General features: G+C 36.8%; 1 protein-coding gene across 1 annotated transcript in view; it reads left to right on the plus strand.

Annotated features, from left to right (window-relative positions):
- Positions 1–537: 537 nt before the first annotated feature.
- The window catches only part of LOC128021234 (neuroligin-2-like), a 50,112-nt gene continuing 33,709 nt past the window's right edge, over positions 538–16,940 (plus strand). Inside the window, exons 1-2 of the mRNA XM_052608291.1 lie at positions 538–1,248; positions 14,701–14,754. Coding sequence (XP_052464251.1) covers positions 762–1,248; positions 14,701–14,754 — 541 coding nt within the window. The 5' untranslated portion in view covers positions 538–761. The remainder of the gene's footprint in view (positions 1,249–14,700; positions 14,755–16,940) is intronic.

Genomic DNA, 16,940 nt, shown 5'->3' on the forward strand with positions numbered 1-16,940 from the left:
TTGTGTCATAGACTGTCAGCGGCAGACAGTTATTACGCCCAATGCCCCCATCTACTCTTGCGAGATTGAAACTAGCACGGTTAAGTCAAGTGGAACGGAGGGGAGGCAGGAACCAAGAATCTACAGCATCGGCATGTCGGGGGGTCAATTAAGCCGCACACTCAGTATTTCACAACCCCCAGTACCCAAGCATGAATGTGTGTCGCTGTGGCGCACCTCTTGATGATGTGACAACACACACTGGAGAGAACGACCCATGGTCCAGATACGCATCTGTAATTATGCGCCTTAGAGTATTTTTCAAAAGAGATCTTTCAACAAAGATATTAAACAAACTTTAAGAGAAATATTATATACAGTGGAACAAATGATATTTAATAAGATTCATGTTTCACATGTTTATAGTTGATATGATTTTTAAACCTCGGGCAATTCTGTAATTACCTTTTATTGTGTTCGATAGAGTTGGTATGCATGTTTTACTGTCAGCAGTTAATGATATCTGTCTTTCTGCCTCTCTCTCTCTCTGTAGGGAACTAATGAGCAAATCACAATAGAAGCGCATGGTGCACTAACATCAGGATGAAGTTCTTCGCTGCACAGTGTCAGCAGGCCTCTTCTGTGCTCCACTGAGGATACGCACACCCTTGCTTCCGCAAAGCACTTAACGTCGGCATCACTGGGGTGCCCTGAAACTCTTTGTTCTTGTCTATTTCATATCTGTCACCCATCTCTGGGGCGCCACTCACCCCAGCTGAAGCATGTCATCAGTGGGCATGGAACGATCCCGGCGGGAGGCCGCTCGCTCCTGCAGGCGCCGCATATCTGACACTTGCCTGGTGTGGCTTTTGGGCTTGGCACTGCGCTTGGCGCTGTCTTCCTGCCAGCGGGCAGACCTCACCGCCGCCAAGCACCCTATGGTCACCACAGGCTATGGGAAGCTTCGGGGTGTACGCAAGGAGCTGAACAATGAGATTCTGGGTCCGGTCGAGCAGTACTTGGGCGTCCCTTATGCCACCCCGCCAGTAGGCGAGAGGCGCTTCCAGCCCCCGGAGGCACCAGGCTCCTGGCAGGAGATCCGTAACGCTACCCAGTTCGCACCAGTGTGCCCGCAGAACATCCACGGGGTGCTGCCAGAGATCATGCTTCCCGTATGGTTCACCGACAACCTGGATGCTGCTGCGGCTTATGTACAAAACCAGAGCGAGGACTGCCTTTACCTCAACGTCTATGTTCCCACAGAGGACGGTAAGTTTCTCAAGCCCACATTTATGTTTCATTCATGTTCATTCTCACTTTAAACATATCTTTACCCACTCAAAAGACATAGCAAGTTCATCCTCCTCAACCCAGTTCTGTTGATTGGGGGACTAATCACCTGCATTCATCTTGAGGGATTCTGTCTTTTTCCAGACCTTACTGTAGTAATGTGGGGTACAGAGAGATTATGGATCATAAAACAAAAAGATTCAAACTAATTTACAGCCATCACACTTCCAAATAAGACAGTTGCTTCATAACCCATTCCCACGGATAACCTTGGGATCTTTCTCTTTTTGCTCTCCTATAAAAGAAGCTAATCTGGCAAAACTGCAGTTGCCAGATCTAAAGAGAGCAAGAACTCCTGTGCGCTCAAGACATATTTAACATGCCCCAGTCAGTGATTGTTACTGAAACTGCATGGGCAACAATCTGAGCATGTGCTAAAGTCTCTGATAAATGGGTCTCACTGCAGTTTGTAAATGGTTTGTGCAGATACTGCTGGGTAATGTCTCACTGTGCCAACTCTCAAAATGGGTTGTCACAGTCATGAGAGTGTGGCAGGGAATGCGTGTTTGTTTGAGAGATGAAAGCTCTTCAATGATGAAACCAAATGCACAAGAGGCATTCTAATGCTAATAGCACTTTTGCGTTTTAGCAACTCTGTGTACTCTATGAGTGTGTTGATGTGCCTGTCCATTACAGTGAGTCAGTAAATCAGACTTCCTTAATTTGTAGATATGCATTCACTAAGTGCTGTAGATTGCAGTTGGATGATGCATCCGTTGCAAGAGCGATTCTAGGAATTCAGTCTTCAAGCAGCTCAAAAGATGTGGCTCAGAGAAATACTTTTTTTTTAATCTTGCTCTAGCTTGTTTTAAATAAAATAGGTTGACATGTTACACTTTGTTTTGATAGTCCACTTTAGACATTCTTTCTATTCTATTCTATTCTATTCTAAAAAAAAAACACATAGCTATGTGTTCTGTGTTAGGCTAACTGAGACTTGTCATGGCACTTGTATACTGTCGTTGTCCTCTCGTTGGTCTGATTGCTTCTGTTGTTCACATTTGTAAGTGGCTTTGGATAAATTGCTGTTAAATGATTAAATGTAAATGTAAGTAACTTTGCTACTACATGTGAACTAACTCTCATAAGAGCATTAGTCGACTTTTAGGTTAGGGTTAGTCTTAGGCTTAACAGAATAAGTTGTTAATAGACAAATAAATTGATATGTAGTTTCAAAGTTACTTTTCATGGACCATCAAAATAAAGTGTTAGCAGATATTAAACAGACAGTCTACTGATACTCTGATGACTAATACATGTAGTTGATACATAGTTGCAAAGTTACTTAGAAAAAGTATAGAATGTCTAAAGTGGACTATCAAAAGTAAATCTAAATCAAGACCACGACAAGCTCATTTGCATTTTTATAGAATAAAAATGGAACATGTCATTATTGTTCAATTCTCAGCATAATTGAGTGCTACATTATACTCATTTAAGTATGAATCAATCAATCAATCACCTTTATTTATATAGTGCTTTAAACAAAATACATTGCGTCAAAGCACTGAACAACATTCATTTGGAAAACAGTGTCTCAATAATGCAATAATGAATAACATAGTTGATTTTTGAAGCCTCCTTTTGCTCTCCATTTAATCTTGTTGCTGTCTAGAAAAAAATTAAGACATTAAAATATCTCATTTGTGCTTTTTCTTTCCTACCAGCTTGCTTTGCAGTTTTTCAGCTGTAGGTCAACATGTGAATATTAAAAATAAGAATGAATGAGATATTTACAGTAATTAGTGATTAATCTGAATGTAAGATAATGTTCACATATTAAACTTGGAAACATCTAAAAGTCGTTATTTACACACAAGTTAAAAGAATCAGCTTTTGCGAATGGAGATCGTTTTTTTTCCCCCTAATAAGATAAATAATGAATTGCATGTATAAGGGAATCTGTGATTGTATTGACATAGTTGCAGTATTTTTTTAAGTGGGTCTGCAAAGTGCATGAAAAAAAATGACCTAATTGAAAGTGTTTAAATTCTTTAGATGACTTCAATGGCACTTTTGCAATGTTAGGATTGGTCTACAAACACACAAAAAAAAAAAAAAAACAGCCAAACCCTCTTGTTAACAGCAACCCCTGAAAGAACAAATCCTCCACAGTAAGTGATTAATGCATTTGACAGTGTTGTGGAGGTGTACACGCTCTCCACACTCATCGCTTCCAATGTTTATGTGTGCCAAGCACCGCTGCGTTGCTAGTGAGTCTTATCAGAAAATCGTCCAGCACACACTCGCTGACAGGGATTCCTCACTGCACCGAGAATCATTCACAGGTTTGGAAGGAATTTAATGGATCTGGATTTGGTGCTTTCACTCCATTTCAGTTTAAGATTTGGTGACTTTTGGACAAGTTGGTGGGGATGTGAGTTTAGTTTACAGCCAAAGGGTTAGAAGCAACTGTAATTATCTCATCTATCTCTCCTTCTTGCTCGTTCACTCTCTCTTTCTCAGGCGTTTCCAAGCTTTTTGAAGAACCCGCAAATATGATGATCCTTTTGCTGAGGATCTCTTTCTTTAAACCCATTTATGCTGAGTGTTAAACATTTGTACAGTAGGCCTATGCATGATATTATAGACAAAAATTGTTGCCTTTTATTTAGCGTTCTACTAAAAAAATATTGTGTTTACTGCAATCTATTATAGTTTTTGAGAAAATATTCACTCAGCATACATTTTAATTCAGATTTTTTTACATTTTTATTATTATTCTGATTCTGAGCTGGCAATATGCATTGCATATACAGACAGATATATAATCATACATTTCAAATGACAAGCATCTTCTCACCTCTTATCTTATCTTGAATTAGAACATAAAAGTGATCCCTCTCTCTATGAATTTGAAATTGAATTTATTAAACATTAGCCACAATTAGTTTAGTCAGTTTATGTGATTAATGCTTAATTGGAAATGCTAATTCTATGCTACATCCAGTTTAACAGCCAATATTGTTTTATTTTTATTTCAATGCTTGTAAGGCTGGATTATATTGATATTCCTAAACATTTTGGGAGGAAATCTCGCACAGTTTATCGTGTCTGCTAAAAGTGCTGTTTATTTGCTTATTCTGTTTACTTTGTTTAGCACCAGATGAGGCAAATGTTTGGTTTGTCAGTCTATTTTTATCCCTCGCTTCCCATTTCTGCATTTTAAGCTCAGATCACTTAATGTATAGACTTAATACAAATTTGTTCAAAGAATTTAAAGTATCTTGCATGCATGTGCATCATTTCAGTGTGTTTTAAGTAATTTTATTAAAAGCTTTCATCTGCACATTGATAAAATGTTCAGAAATCTAACCAATAGCATGCATCATTGCTTACTGGTTTCTCTCTTAAATATATTTGGATATTGAATTGCATTTGGCCTTTTTTTTTTCATTATGTATGTTGATGCTAATGTGCAGCCAGCAGAAAACAAGAATGAGGGTCATGACAAAGCCAAAGTTTAAGGAGCTTGCAATGTGGCATTTCATTTACACAGAACCAAAGCATAAACCTAAATTCACCTAAATATGCAACACTATTCATTCTCTACCGTTCAACCGCTGGTGTTTCCTTCAGGCATGTGGCATTTGACTCTGAAAAAACGTGACGTACGACTGTGCTTCAGAAGCAGAGGTGGGGGCCGTCTCTCGGTAACATCAGGGGAAATTTGATTTCACCCAGACGTGTTTCGTCAAGTAGATTGAAGCGTAACGCTCACTTCTTTTCATTCAAGGCTGCGCTCCAAATAAAAAATCCCCTTTAATACAATCAATACGGTACTCAGCTAAACAAAATGATGGTAACAGTTCAATACTCAGTTGAAGCTTGGCAGCATTATATAAATGTAGATTCGCTTAGAGGCTCTGCAGGTTGAGAGAATGTTGCATTTGGGATGTAGGGTCGTTGGTGAAGGTAAATAAATAAATTACCTGATGGTCAACACTGCAGAAGAACTATGGTGTCATTAGCTTTTGATTTAAGAACAAACCTTAAACAAATGCTGCTATTTCTGCCATCCCAGCAGCCCTTGATCGGGTGAAAATTGGATCAGGATTCTTCTGCAGGGAACTAGAGATGGAGAGAAAGAAACAGAGAGGCAGCAAAGGAGAGTGTGTGTATATAAGATGCATACGCTCCTATTATCTTCTCATTCTCATTTAATTGGCACAAACATATAAGATTTGCTCTTTTGTTTGTTTGAAAGGAGAGGTTTCTGTCGCTGTGGGTCTCTGCTAAGGCTGTGCGTGATAGAGATGCTGAATTATGGCCCACGCTGATCAATATTTAATCAATGATGCTCGTGATTGATGACCCGGCCATGACACACAAGCATACACGTACTGACCATGCTCCCCACACCCTCATCACCATTCTAATGCAGATTTTTCAATGAACATATTCACAATGTACAAAATATCTTGAAGTGATGTCCCAGTAAATGTTAGAATCACACAGCAATTTCATGGAGGCTGCATTTCTGGTATAAAGACAGGGAAACTGTTGTATCTACAGTTAGTGATCGGGTTTCAATTTAAAAAACAATCCAGGAAAGACGAAAACATTTCAAATTAGATATATTTGAAGGTGCATTCAGTAATTTATGTACACTGTCATAAAAGTATGCAAATGAAAGCTAAAATTATTTGCATTTTTTTTTTTTTTTTATCATGGGGGTTAAAAAAATTTAAGCATGCATATTAGCTGGACCAGCCTGAAAAAAAAAGTTGTTTTTAAGCGTTTAAAGCTAAATAGGCTATACAGATTTTATTGTTGGTTATTGAAACATAATCTTGCCAAACAGTTATGCAGATTTTGGTCTATCTACATTGTACAGCTACTAGAGAATAGCTGCCTGGGGCTGTTATCTAGATGGCCAACGAGTGAACTGACTTTGCCTAAAGGACAGGGATTTTAAGAGAAATATCTGAAACAAAGTTTATGCATAACAGAGAGCAAATCTGGATCAGCTTCTGAAAAAAAAAAAGTGAATGTCTGAATGTTATGATAGCTGTGGATCGGCTTAATTCACCTCTGGATGAACTATAAAGTCATGCTGTTCACCAACAAACACAGTTTCACAACCATGCAGCTGTTCAGAAAAGCAGAACGCACAACTAAACACATTTGAATCCAGAAAACCGCATTCATGCAGCTTCTAAGTGAGTGTGTGTGTTCGTACAATGTGACAGGATCAGATGTGTTTGTATTTGTCTAGTCAGTGGAATGTTTTGAACCCAAGCCCAGGGCAGATCAGATATCAGTTATATTGATGTGTTTGGCCGTGTTGTGTGTGGTGGTTTAAGAGCTGTGACACTATCCACCTCCCCACAGTGCACAACAGCTGGCAAACCTCTATGATATACTGTACACATCTGCATCACAGCACAAACGCCCGTATAAAACCATTCGCAGACATGCATATGTGCCTAAAGTCATTTAGGCACAATCATATCATGTAGGGTGACATGCACACACACAGTGTAAACAGTCATTTTTTTTACTGTAACAAGGGTTGTAACCAATACTGTGTGGATCATGACAATCCCCTTCAAGCAAATTTCCCATTATTCTGTGTCCCTCTCTCTTTCTCTCTCTCCCATATTTTTCTTTCCCCCCTAAGTACAGCACAGTTCAGATGCATACAAAAATTTGTCCTGCTGTTTTCCCTATCGGATCACTCCAAACAACTGCGGGCAATTGAGTGAGAATTAATTGTGGCCACTGATAGCAGTACTTGTTTGCACACTCTGTTTGTTATTACACTGCCCGAGTCATAAACAAGTTGCGCAAATCAGGTAACATTTCATATGTGTAACAAAATCTGTGCTGAATGCTGAATGCATGATGCAATTGATACATTTGAGGGTAAATTTTGAGCTCTAGAAAGTGGAGGATGAAGTGCTCGGTTTGCAAAGTGGCTGCTTGCTGCTCCAAGTTTATATATATATATGTATATGTGTGGCATATATATATATATATATATATATATATATATATATATATATATATATATATATATATATATATATATATATATATATATATATATATATATATATATATATATATACCACACTTGGTATATATGCTTGTTTTTTTTTTTTTTTTTTTTTAATTTACAAATGTCATTACTGTCACTTTTTGTTTATTTGATGTATCCTTAACCCAAACATTTGGTTGGTAGTGAATCACAGTTTTCACAAAAATATTAAGCACAAAAAACTTTTCAACATTGATAATAATAAGAAATATTTCTTGAGCACCAAATCAGCATGGCTGCATTTATACGCAGTATATTTACTGTTTAAAAGCAGCATTATTTTAAAATATATTTAAATAATTAATACTGTAATTGGAAAAATAGAAGAATCCTGTTTGTCTGGTTTATTTTGAATCCACATCCGTAAGTATGAGCAATAGTGGTCGTGACGTTTGCCGTAACAACATGGCAGACCTTCTTTTACAGTGAAAGGTCTATTAGAGCCAACAGCTCTACACAGATGCACACACATCTTTTATTTCCAGCTGTGCTCTGTGTGGGAAGGCAGCTGTGTTCTCGTCTCGCCAACTGTGTTAGTCCCTGCCACAGTTCTGCCTCTGCCAAACACCCAGAATCCTCCATTTTTATTACTGGTTCGACGAGCGCTTACCGTCCATATGCTTTATTAAAAGCTATATTTCAGAGCACAGCGTGATGCAGCAGATGCAGACAGCTCACCGGAGAGAAAGAGTGAACAAGAGATACATAGAGCACGACAGGAGAGAGATAGAAAGAGAAGAATGACACTTGTTTGAGTGGGAGCAGCTGGGAGATTGCTATAGCAGTAACTGAAGGTTTATGTCATGGAGACATAGACATTCGTCTTCTGACTTGCCCACAGGCAGTGAACGGCAAAGAAACACAGCTCCGTGCACTCATACGCTCACACGTGCTCGATGACCTCATTTACAAGGAGCTCTTGGAGACGAATACACCGGTGATTCGTCTCTTTCCTGATATTTCACTGAAAAACTGGCCATTACATCATGCCACTTGAGGCTGCGCTCACCTCATTACTGGGTGACTTTTAAAAACAACATGAAATGGTATCTGCACCCCATTTCGCTCCTGTAATGTCACATTTTTGAGTGTAACAGAATGTTTAGTGGGAATGGTGATGTAAGGTGGGGCTTGATTGTATCCATCAGGATTTTATTGGATGCGGAAAAGTGGGCTTTCCCTGATAGCCCACATACATAATGGAGACTTCTATTTGACAGTACCTCTATAGTTTTCTGTCAAATGTTAAATAGACATTTAGAAAATGTCTTCTATATGGTTATGACTTAAAAATGTGTGTAAAACTAACATCTTAAAGATTTTTGCACACAGCAAATGTTTTCCAGGTCTGTGTGTTATCTGGGATCATATTAAAGCTAATATTATTTTCCATGCTTACATGATTTTGTTTATATCCAAGAGTGTCTATATAATACATGGTGGAATCTTACAGATAGAATTTCCATTCAGAAGATTGGGGTCATACTATATTTTTGATGCCTTAAAGACAAAGAGACTTCTTTCCAATAAAATAAATAAATACAAATTAAATTGGCGGCGTCCAAAATTTTGGAACAGTAATGTAGGTTTGGAATGTGTCATCTTTGCTATGAGTGCAGTTTTGCACAGGTTTTTTGAGCCAATCAATAGACTTTTCACTAGAGTCCATCCTGAGCTGTCATTGAAGGCAGCAGACTGGGGAAAATGCAATTGTATTTCATACTTTTAAGATCCTCCAAAAAAAAAGCACTGCTAAACCATCTAGTGTGATATTGTACTAAAGTAAGTACCTAAACTACCATTGTTTTTGGGATTATAAGCTTTGTGACCAACAAAAGTTAATGAAACATACACATTTTGTTAATCATGATTTTCTAGATTACCCATAAAATCAAGTTTAAGATCCAAGATTATCCACAAGATTCAGAAGTAAAAAGCTTAAGTTAGGCTATAAACAAACTACACCACAGTCACATGACTTCAACGTCAATATCAATACGTTTTTGACAACTCTTTATGTAAAATCTACAAGTTAGAAATCTGAGTTTGAATAGTTAGCAAAAATATGAGTGTATAAACACAAAGAAGCTGTAAATCCAGACTAGTGAGGAAATGAGTTTTCCTTTTCGGCATGATGATTTCTAATGTCCCTGACAACCTCCGCAGTCCCACAATTTGTGCTCAACTAGTTTGGGGGAAAAATAACGCAATTAGCATGTCACGCATCAATTTCATTTTGAAAATGTCCAGACAAATTACTTCCTGGAGGCTTGATGTGTCACGCCAGGTTAGGAAACCATTAGTTACCACAGATACACTGTTCTATCCAGCCACTAGAGCAACGAGACATTTCACTGGTCATGTGGTTTGTAATTCTGTAGTGTCATGTATGCCCCACCCACATCAAAATCTCATTGGTCAAATTTTACTACACATAGCTGAATATTAAATATCAAACGTGTTCTGATTGACCAAGATTGCACAGTATTTTGCTTTAAGAGTGGACAAAAGTAGACGAAATACAGCCGATGGAAACTGGACATGTCTTATTAGGTTAGGACACAGTGTTAGAGTTAATGCAAACAGAACAAAAACTGCTGTGGCTGTTGTATAATGGCTCATCTAGAGTCTTTAATGGAGGAGAGATATATATTGAGCACATGACATCGGCCCTTCAAGGCAGATTGCTTTCATGTACTGTTTTTCTAGGTCTGCTCCCCTTGCAGACAGTGAGAGTGAGACGGAAAGAAAAAAAGGAGAAAGAGAGACAGAGAGAATATACTGAAGACATCTCTACACTGCAAGCCTGTCAGGGAGGACAAACCTGCTGGTTACACTGGGATGGTGTTCTGCCAGGTTTCCTGTCATGCACTCCTGTCAAAAAATACCAAATACACACTCGCTCACAAAAACTTTTTTCACAAAAAAGAAAGTGTTTACTGCACAAACTGTTTAATGGCTCAACATGCACGTTTGAAACCCGCTGCTATCTCTCAGACTGGGAGTAATGCCATATTCACAGATCCTGGTTTTTCCTTTTCGACTGTCACCACACCAGGCGCACACCAACCCACGTACCACCCAAGACTCATCCCACGTAAATGATCCCTCCTCCATTTAAAGTCTTTATTCTCATGCTTTCCGCTCCACTTCAACACCGACAGCATCTCTTGTGTCTTCTTTTACTTAGAGGGGAATTCTGGGCCTTCATTTTAAAGCTGGTGCATCGTCTTCAAAGGCCAGCAGGATAAGGTTTCTGGGAAAAGCCTGAGCCCTAATGGAGGCTGTAGACCATTTAGTCGGAAACAGTAACCAGTAAAATAGTGAAAGCTTGATCTCCAAATGCTTTAGGCGCCGATAAAGTGCCGATGTTACTGAGACTTAATTACAACACGCACACTCGTTCCATACTCCCATCAACCTGTTTCCTGCTCTCCAGCCTTTACTGGAAGAACTGACCTGAGATGGTCAATTGAACTGAAAATCACATCAGCATTGATCGAGTCTCAATGCTTAAGTGCAACTCAGGGGAAGATTCAGCTCAGAGTAACATGCGAGAAGATGCACACACTCGACACCCAGTTTTATTCTTTCCAGATGATTTCCCAGAATTTATGATCTGGTATTTAACTGGTGTATCAGAAGGTAGTGTCTCTACCAATAGTGATTAATACCTTGATTAATTTGACTTTGACCTGATCTCAAGTCACACTTCTTGAAGACACCAACAGCTACAGATTGATCAATTTGTAAGCTTGCACAGTTCTGGGAAGATTCCACTTCAACAGCATGCACAAACCAGGTAGGATTAATTATTTATATTGTGTAAAACTAATATATTAATTTCAAAACTATATTTATACTGTCATTTTCTCAGATAACGTGTTCTCAGAAGATTGTTGCAATGTTTTATCCATTTTTGTATTGTTTTACATATCCAATTAAATATTTTCCTTAACTAAACACAGTTTTATATGTTTTAGGTATCCTGCAGGAATTATGATAAGGCTATGAGGAAGAAGTTTTCATAGTTTCGCTTTGGAAAAGCCGAGCTGAAACACTCAATCGGCCAAAGAGAGACAACAGTAAGTTTAGAAATGGACAAGATGTAGGTTCTTAAATAGGCTATTAGCCTGTAAACATTATTGTCATCATTACTGTTGTTTTGCAGTTGTTGGAGACAAGGTCAGCCTAGACAAACACAGAAAGAGCACTGTGGAGGACAGAAATGGTGGAGCTCAATGTAAGATGAGGAAGATGTTGTTGATGTGGATGCACACAAGATCTACAGTGACAAATATAGTCTGTCGGGATACTTCATTTCATGTGTTATTTACTGCATTTGTTCGAAGTCTTTCGTTGAAGGTAGATGTATTTTGAAATGTTGTTTTCTGTTGTAATGGTTTTATGACTGTTTTTATGTTTTGGATTCTATTTACTATTTTCCCTAATAAAGACAAACAGTCAATCTGCCCACCTGGTCAGCAACCAATCACATCATTCACCTGTTTATGGGAATGGATGTAATTTAAATGTAACTAATAAAGAAAAGACTTTTGAGGAAAGTCTGTTTGCTCAGTAACCCAATGTCTGGTTTGGGGTTGGGTTTAGTTTCAGATCAACCAATCCAGTTTAACATGAATGACCAAAAGAGGAGGGCACAGTGCCACGAAGGTGTGAACAGCCCCTTCATCTAGGGGATTACTTGGCATGGAAGAACACCTCAATAACATACATCCAAATTTGTCTAGCAGTATATGGACCCATGGTATTTTATTGACATAATTATTTATGTGGTGAAATGCTGTGTAATAAGTGGTATAACTGTCCCTTAAATGTCCATCTAGTTTGAACTTCCCCTATTCTAGTCCTGAATATATAGTGTTCCCTGTGTTCAGTCTAGCATCCGGGTTCCTGTGTTTAGTTGTTTCTGTTCTACAATAAATTCCATGTTGAAGCATTCTCCAGTGTCTCTTTGTTCTTCGTTACTCCCCCCCCCCCCCCCCCCCCCCCCCGAGAAGTGTGACAGTCGGGGTTATTCTATGATCACAATTGGATGGATGTACATTACCGCTTACCAAACAACCTCGCAGCTCACAATAGGTCTGTCTTTAAAGGTTTATAAGTTACTGTTAAAAATCTATTAATCAAATTAATCAGATTATTACTGCTGGAAACCAATTGTTGTAAAATTTATTTAATTTATATTAATATATATATATATTAGTACAGACCAAAAGTTTGGACACACCTTCTCATTCAAAGAGTTTTCTTTATTTTCATGACTAGGAAAATTGTAGATTCAAACTGAAGGCATCAAAACTATGAATTAACACATGTGGAATTATATATGGAAATTTAGACCTGTAGCTTTTTTTTTGTTTTTTGTTTTTTGTTTTTTGAGCTAGAGTTTCTGTGTTGGGCTGGTCTGGATACTCAAGCAGACTACATCCGGAAGCAGTGTCAAATCCCCACACTACAGAATTTTAGCTCAAACAAACTGCTCATTTTAAATAGTCTTTTTTCTTTTCAAACTATATAGTATTAAACCTTGCAGGAAAAGAAACCTACTACTTTTACATTTCTCTGCAATATTAACAATATTTTGAATATGTATATGCGGTTTTAAAAAAAAAGGGAAAAAAATCAGGTGAATAGCATTTTAAGTGACTTCTAAGTATAAAGTTGTGTGTATATAAGTAAATTATGTGTGTTGGACAGACAGGTTGAAAATTATACACACAGCAATGACAAATGTGGTTTGTGTGTGTGTGTGGTCTGTTGGTGTGGAGAGCCTGTTTAGCAGATAAACGGTAAATAAATGGAGATGATTTCTATCTTGTCCCTTACAGGCCCACCGCCAGTACTGAGGGAGGGGGTACGGGGTCATGCTGATAATACTCATTAATGGCTCGCCACACAAACATTTAGCATTTAACCTGAGTTAGCGACAGATGCTAATGTGTCTTGCTGCACCAGATCCTCTTAGCTCCATTTCTGAAGGAGCCAGTGACAGAACGCTACTGTTGCTAAAGCAGCTGATCTATTTCATTGGGGTGAATGAGACCAGAAATGAGAAGAAACTTACAGTTTAATAACTTCCATCATAAAGATATTTACATCAGACCTGACTTTCAATACAGTATCATACAGCACCCGAATGTCAATACTTTAGCTACATGCTAATTATAGTAAAAAAAATATGGCCTAGTTACAACAGTTATTCTTTCAATAAAGTTTTATATAAAAATACTGTGTTGCTAGGGTATGATTATAATATCATGTACGGTACCAGGCTTTTAATAAGGTACTTCAGAACACTATGATAATACCAATAGTAATTATCTACAGTACAGTATAGTATGGTATTTTTATAATAGCATTTTTGACATTGTGAATTAACTTTTATTTTTAGTTTATTTTTCTTTTTTGCTATATATATATATATATATATATATATATATATATATATATATATATATATATATATATAATATGGTTACCATGGTCACTTTTGTTGGTTAAAAATAGATGGAAAGTACTATGCTGTCATAGTACTAAGTATTATGCTAAGTTTCTTCTCATTTTTAACATTTTGAAAGTATTCCACTTTTTTATTTTTGTTCGTTGCTCTGCAGTGTGAAAAAAAGACAGTAAACCCTTTTGACTTCAAATTCTACTTTGCACAAGATGCTTATACTGTTTGGAAATTTGAACGGATAAAATATTCATTTATAGATATAAATGTATGTCCTTGGCAGATGCTGTCTTGAGAGCATTACACAACAGGTTTGTTTGTTTATTTGTTTGTTTGTAAGACAGGAAAAGAGAGATCACAGTTTCAGCAGTCTCATCCTGTGAGGGGGAGTTACTGTCCCACAGGACATTAAGACGGAGGACTCCTGAGGGCCATTGCACTAAACGCAGCTTTGCTACAGTGCTTCCACATGTCTCATCACTTTCTCTCTCTGGGCATAAAGAAAGATGGCTGAACATTTGTCAATGAATGCCTGACATATAGAGAATGAGTGAGTGTGGAAGGGAAAACTGAGGAAGAAAAGAGACATCGTAGCTGGTAGTAGGGAAGTTAGAAAGTGTCACCACCATCAGTTTCTCTCTCTTTCTATTTCTATGAGTTTATTGTCTGTTTTGCTCTGCTGCTTTGGCTGCTGTTTTGGATTCTTCTTTTAAATTGGGACACATGATCTCTTGCTAGTCATTTTTCTTGTTTTGCTGATTTGGAATTTTTTGATCTTTTTGTTTAAGCGCAGTAAAACCTTTTTGAATTTTGTCTTTTCTCTTTCCCCCCCTTTTTGTCTTAACCCCAGGTCCACTCACAAAAAAACACGATGAGTCTTCGATGAACAGACCGAGGGACGAAGGTATTTTTCTTGCATGTTTTTCCCTTTTTGTCTTGTTTTTCACTCTTTTTATTGGGGGGGGGGGTACATTTGATCATACATATGCTCAAGCATATATTACAATAATCAATAATCTCCCGTCAGTGGTTATTAGGATTTCATTACATGTTTTGGGTCCTTTTTGATGAATGGCAAAGGATTAGCTAGAAATCAATATACTACAAATCCCATCAGCCCCCTGTGATTTAGTGCAATTTCATTGGCTGACATGCATCCAGCTGAGAATGCAGTAAAGTAGCTAATGCAGTAAGTCTGTAAAAGACAACAGGCTGGATTTATTGCTTTTGGGAGCAGAGAAAGTTTTTGTATTCTGAATATTCAAATAGTATTTAAAACTAAATAATAATAAAGGCACAATATGTAAGATTTTTTTTATTAAAATATCCAAAAAGCACTAGAATAGTGTTATGTATTTAGCTGACTTGTGTTCTTACATTACCCCAAATTTTTCAAAGAATGTTTGAATCCAGAGAAATAAGCCATTTTAACTAATGACACGGACCGTGACACCGTTTGTCTTTGTGCCGCCTGGCAATGACATCATAACCACCTCGAAACATATGGAAATACCAAAGAAGCTTTAATATGTTGTGCGTTTTAATAGAGTGGTGACGACTGCACAGAGTAACATTATAACAGAACTTTCAAACGTATTTAGGATGAAACTATGATACTTGGTCTTTAAATATTTAGAAAATTACATATTGTGCCTTTAATATTATATCTTAACATTGACAAAATTATATACATAAAAATTTCAAATTAATTGCACTGATCTTATTTGTCAGATTTTGATAATTTTGCGCTTGTTGTGTATATGTGTGTTTATAACATAATATGTGTGTGTGTGGATGTTCTTGCAAAGGTTGATTGGATGTAAATCACTCTATGTAACACTCTTTCACGGTTTCAACAAAATGTGTGTTTCTGTGTTGTGTTCAGGAGAAGAAATTGTGGTTGCCAGAAATTCACAGATTTACAGTGACAGCATTTGATGCCTGTATATTTTGTAGTTGATGACAGTAGACTATATATATATGTATATATATATATATATGTATATATATATATATATATATATATATATATATATATATATATATATATATATATATATATATATATATATACACAGTGTTGGGAAGGTTACTTTGGAAATGTAATAGGTTACAGATTACAAGTTACCCTGTTTAAAATGTAATAGTAGTGTAACTTTTTCAATTACTTTATTAAAGTAATGTAACTAATTACTTTTGAGTACTTTTTGATTACTTTTCTAAATTTGTGAACATTATAATAAATAAAAGCATATATATCAACTCAAATACAGTTATCTAATAAGCATGTGTCATATGCTGTTTAATAAACTCCTGAAACATCGGTGTTTTTTTTTTTAAAACTGCTGTCTCTTTATATATGATATGATGATAGTTTTCTCAAAATAAGTAAAATGCATGAAGTGACAGAGCAGTTCTAGAAATTATGTGTATGTGCTCGTGTACTCATATATTGAGACGGCAGAGGTTGAAAACACTGCAAGCTTCAGTAGGCCTATGTGTAATAAATGAAACTGCATGTCTTTGCCATTAATTTACAGGAGGGGCAGACTGGGAAAAAAATCAGAATGGAAAATTCAAACTCATAAAAACAATTCATGGACAATACTATTTTTTGTATGGACCTGACATAAAAAAGGTTTAAATCTTTAATATGGGGACATGTCAAATAATTAAAAGTTCTCTCCTGAACGGCACCTTCACTTCCATTCTTCTCTTCAGTCTCATTATTTTGCCCCCTTATCCATCTTAATACTCAAGATTGAACAAAACTGTACTTTACAATACTCTACAATACTACAATATATTTATAGAAAAATCCTAATACTGTACACGAGTCATGTTTTTCCTTTACAAAAATTTACCATGCTTTTATTAGCCTATATAAAAGTACAATAACCTTGTATGTTTTTTTGTTTTGCAAATGGATTCGTATTTATTTTTAAATAAATAAATTTGTAAAATAATTTTAAATTTTTGGTTACCACAGTTAAACAATAGTAACAATTTTCACTGGATTTATAGTAAAATAATAAAATGTTAATTTTCGCAAGGGTTGTGTCAAAAAAGCATCTTTACAGATTAAACTGA

This window comes from Carassius gibelio, chromosome A10, assembly GCF_023724105.1.
Source record: "Carassius gibelio isolate Cgi1373 ecotype wild population from Czech Republic chromosome A10, carGib1.2-hapl.c, whole genome shotgun sequence".
Taxonomy (NCBI): domain Eukaryota; kingdom Metazoa; phylum Chordata; class Actinopteri; order Cypriniformes; family Cyprinidae; genus Carassius; species Carassius gibelio.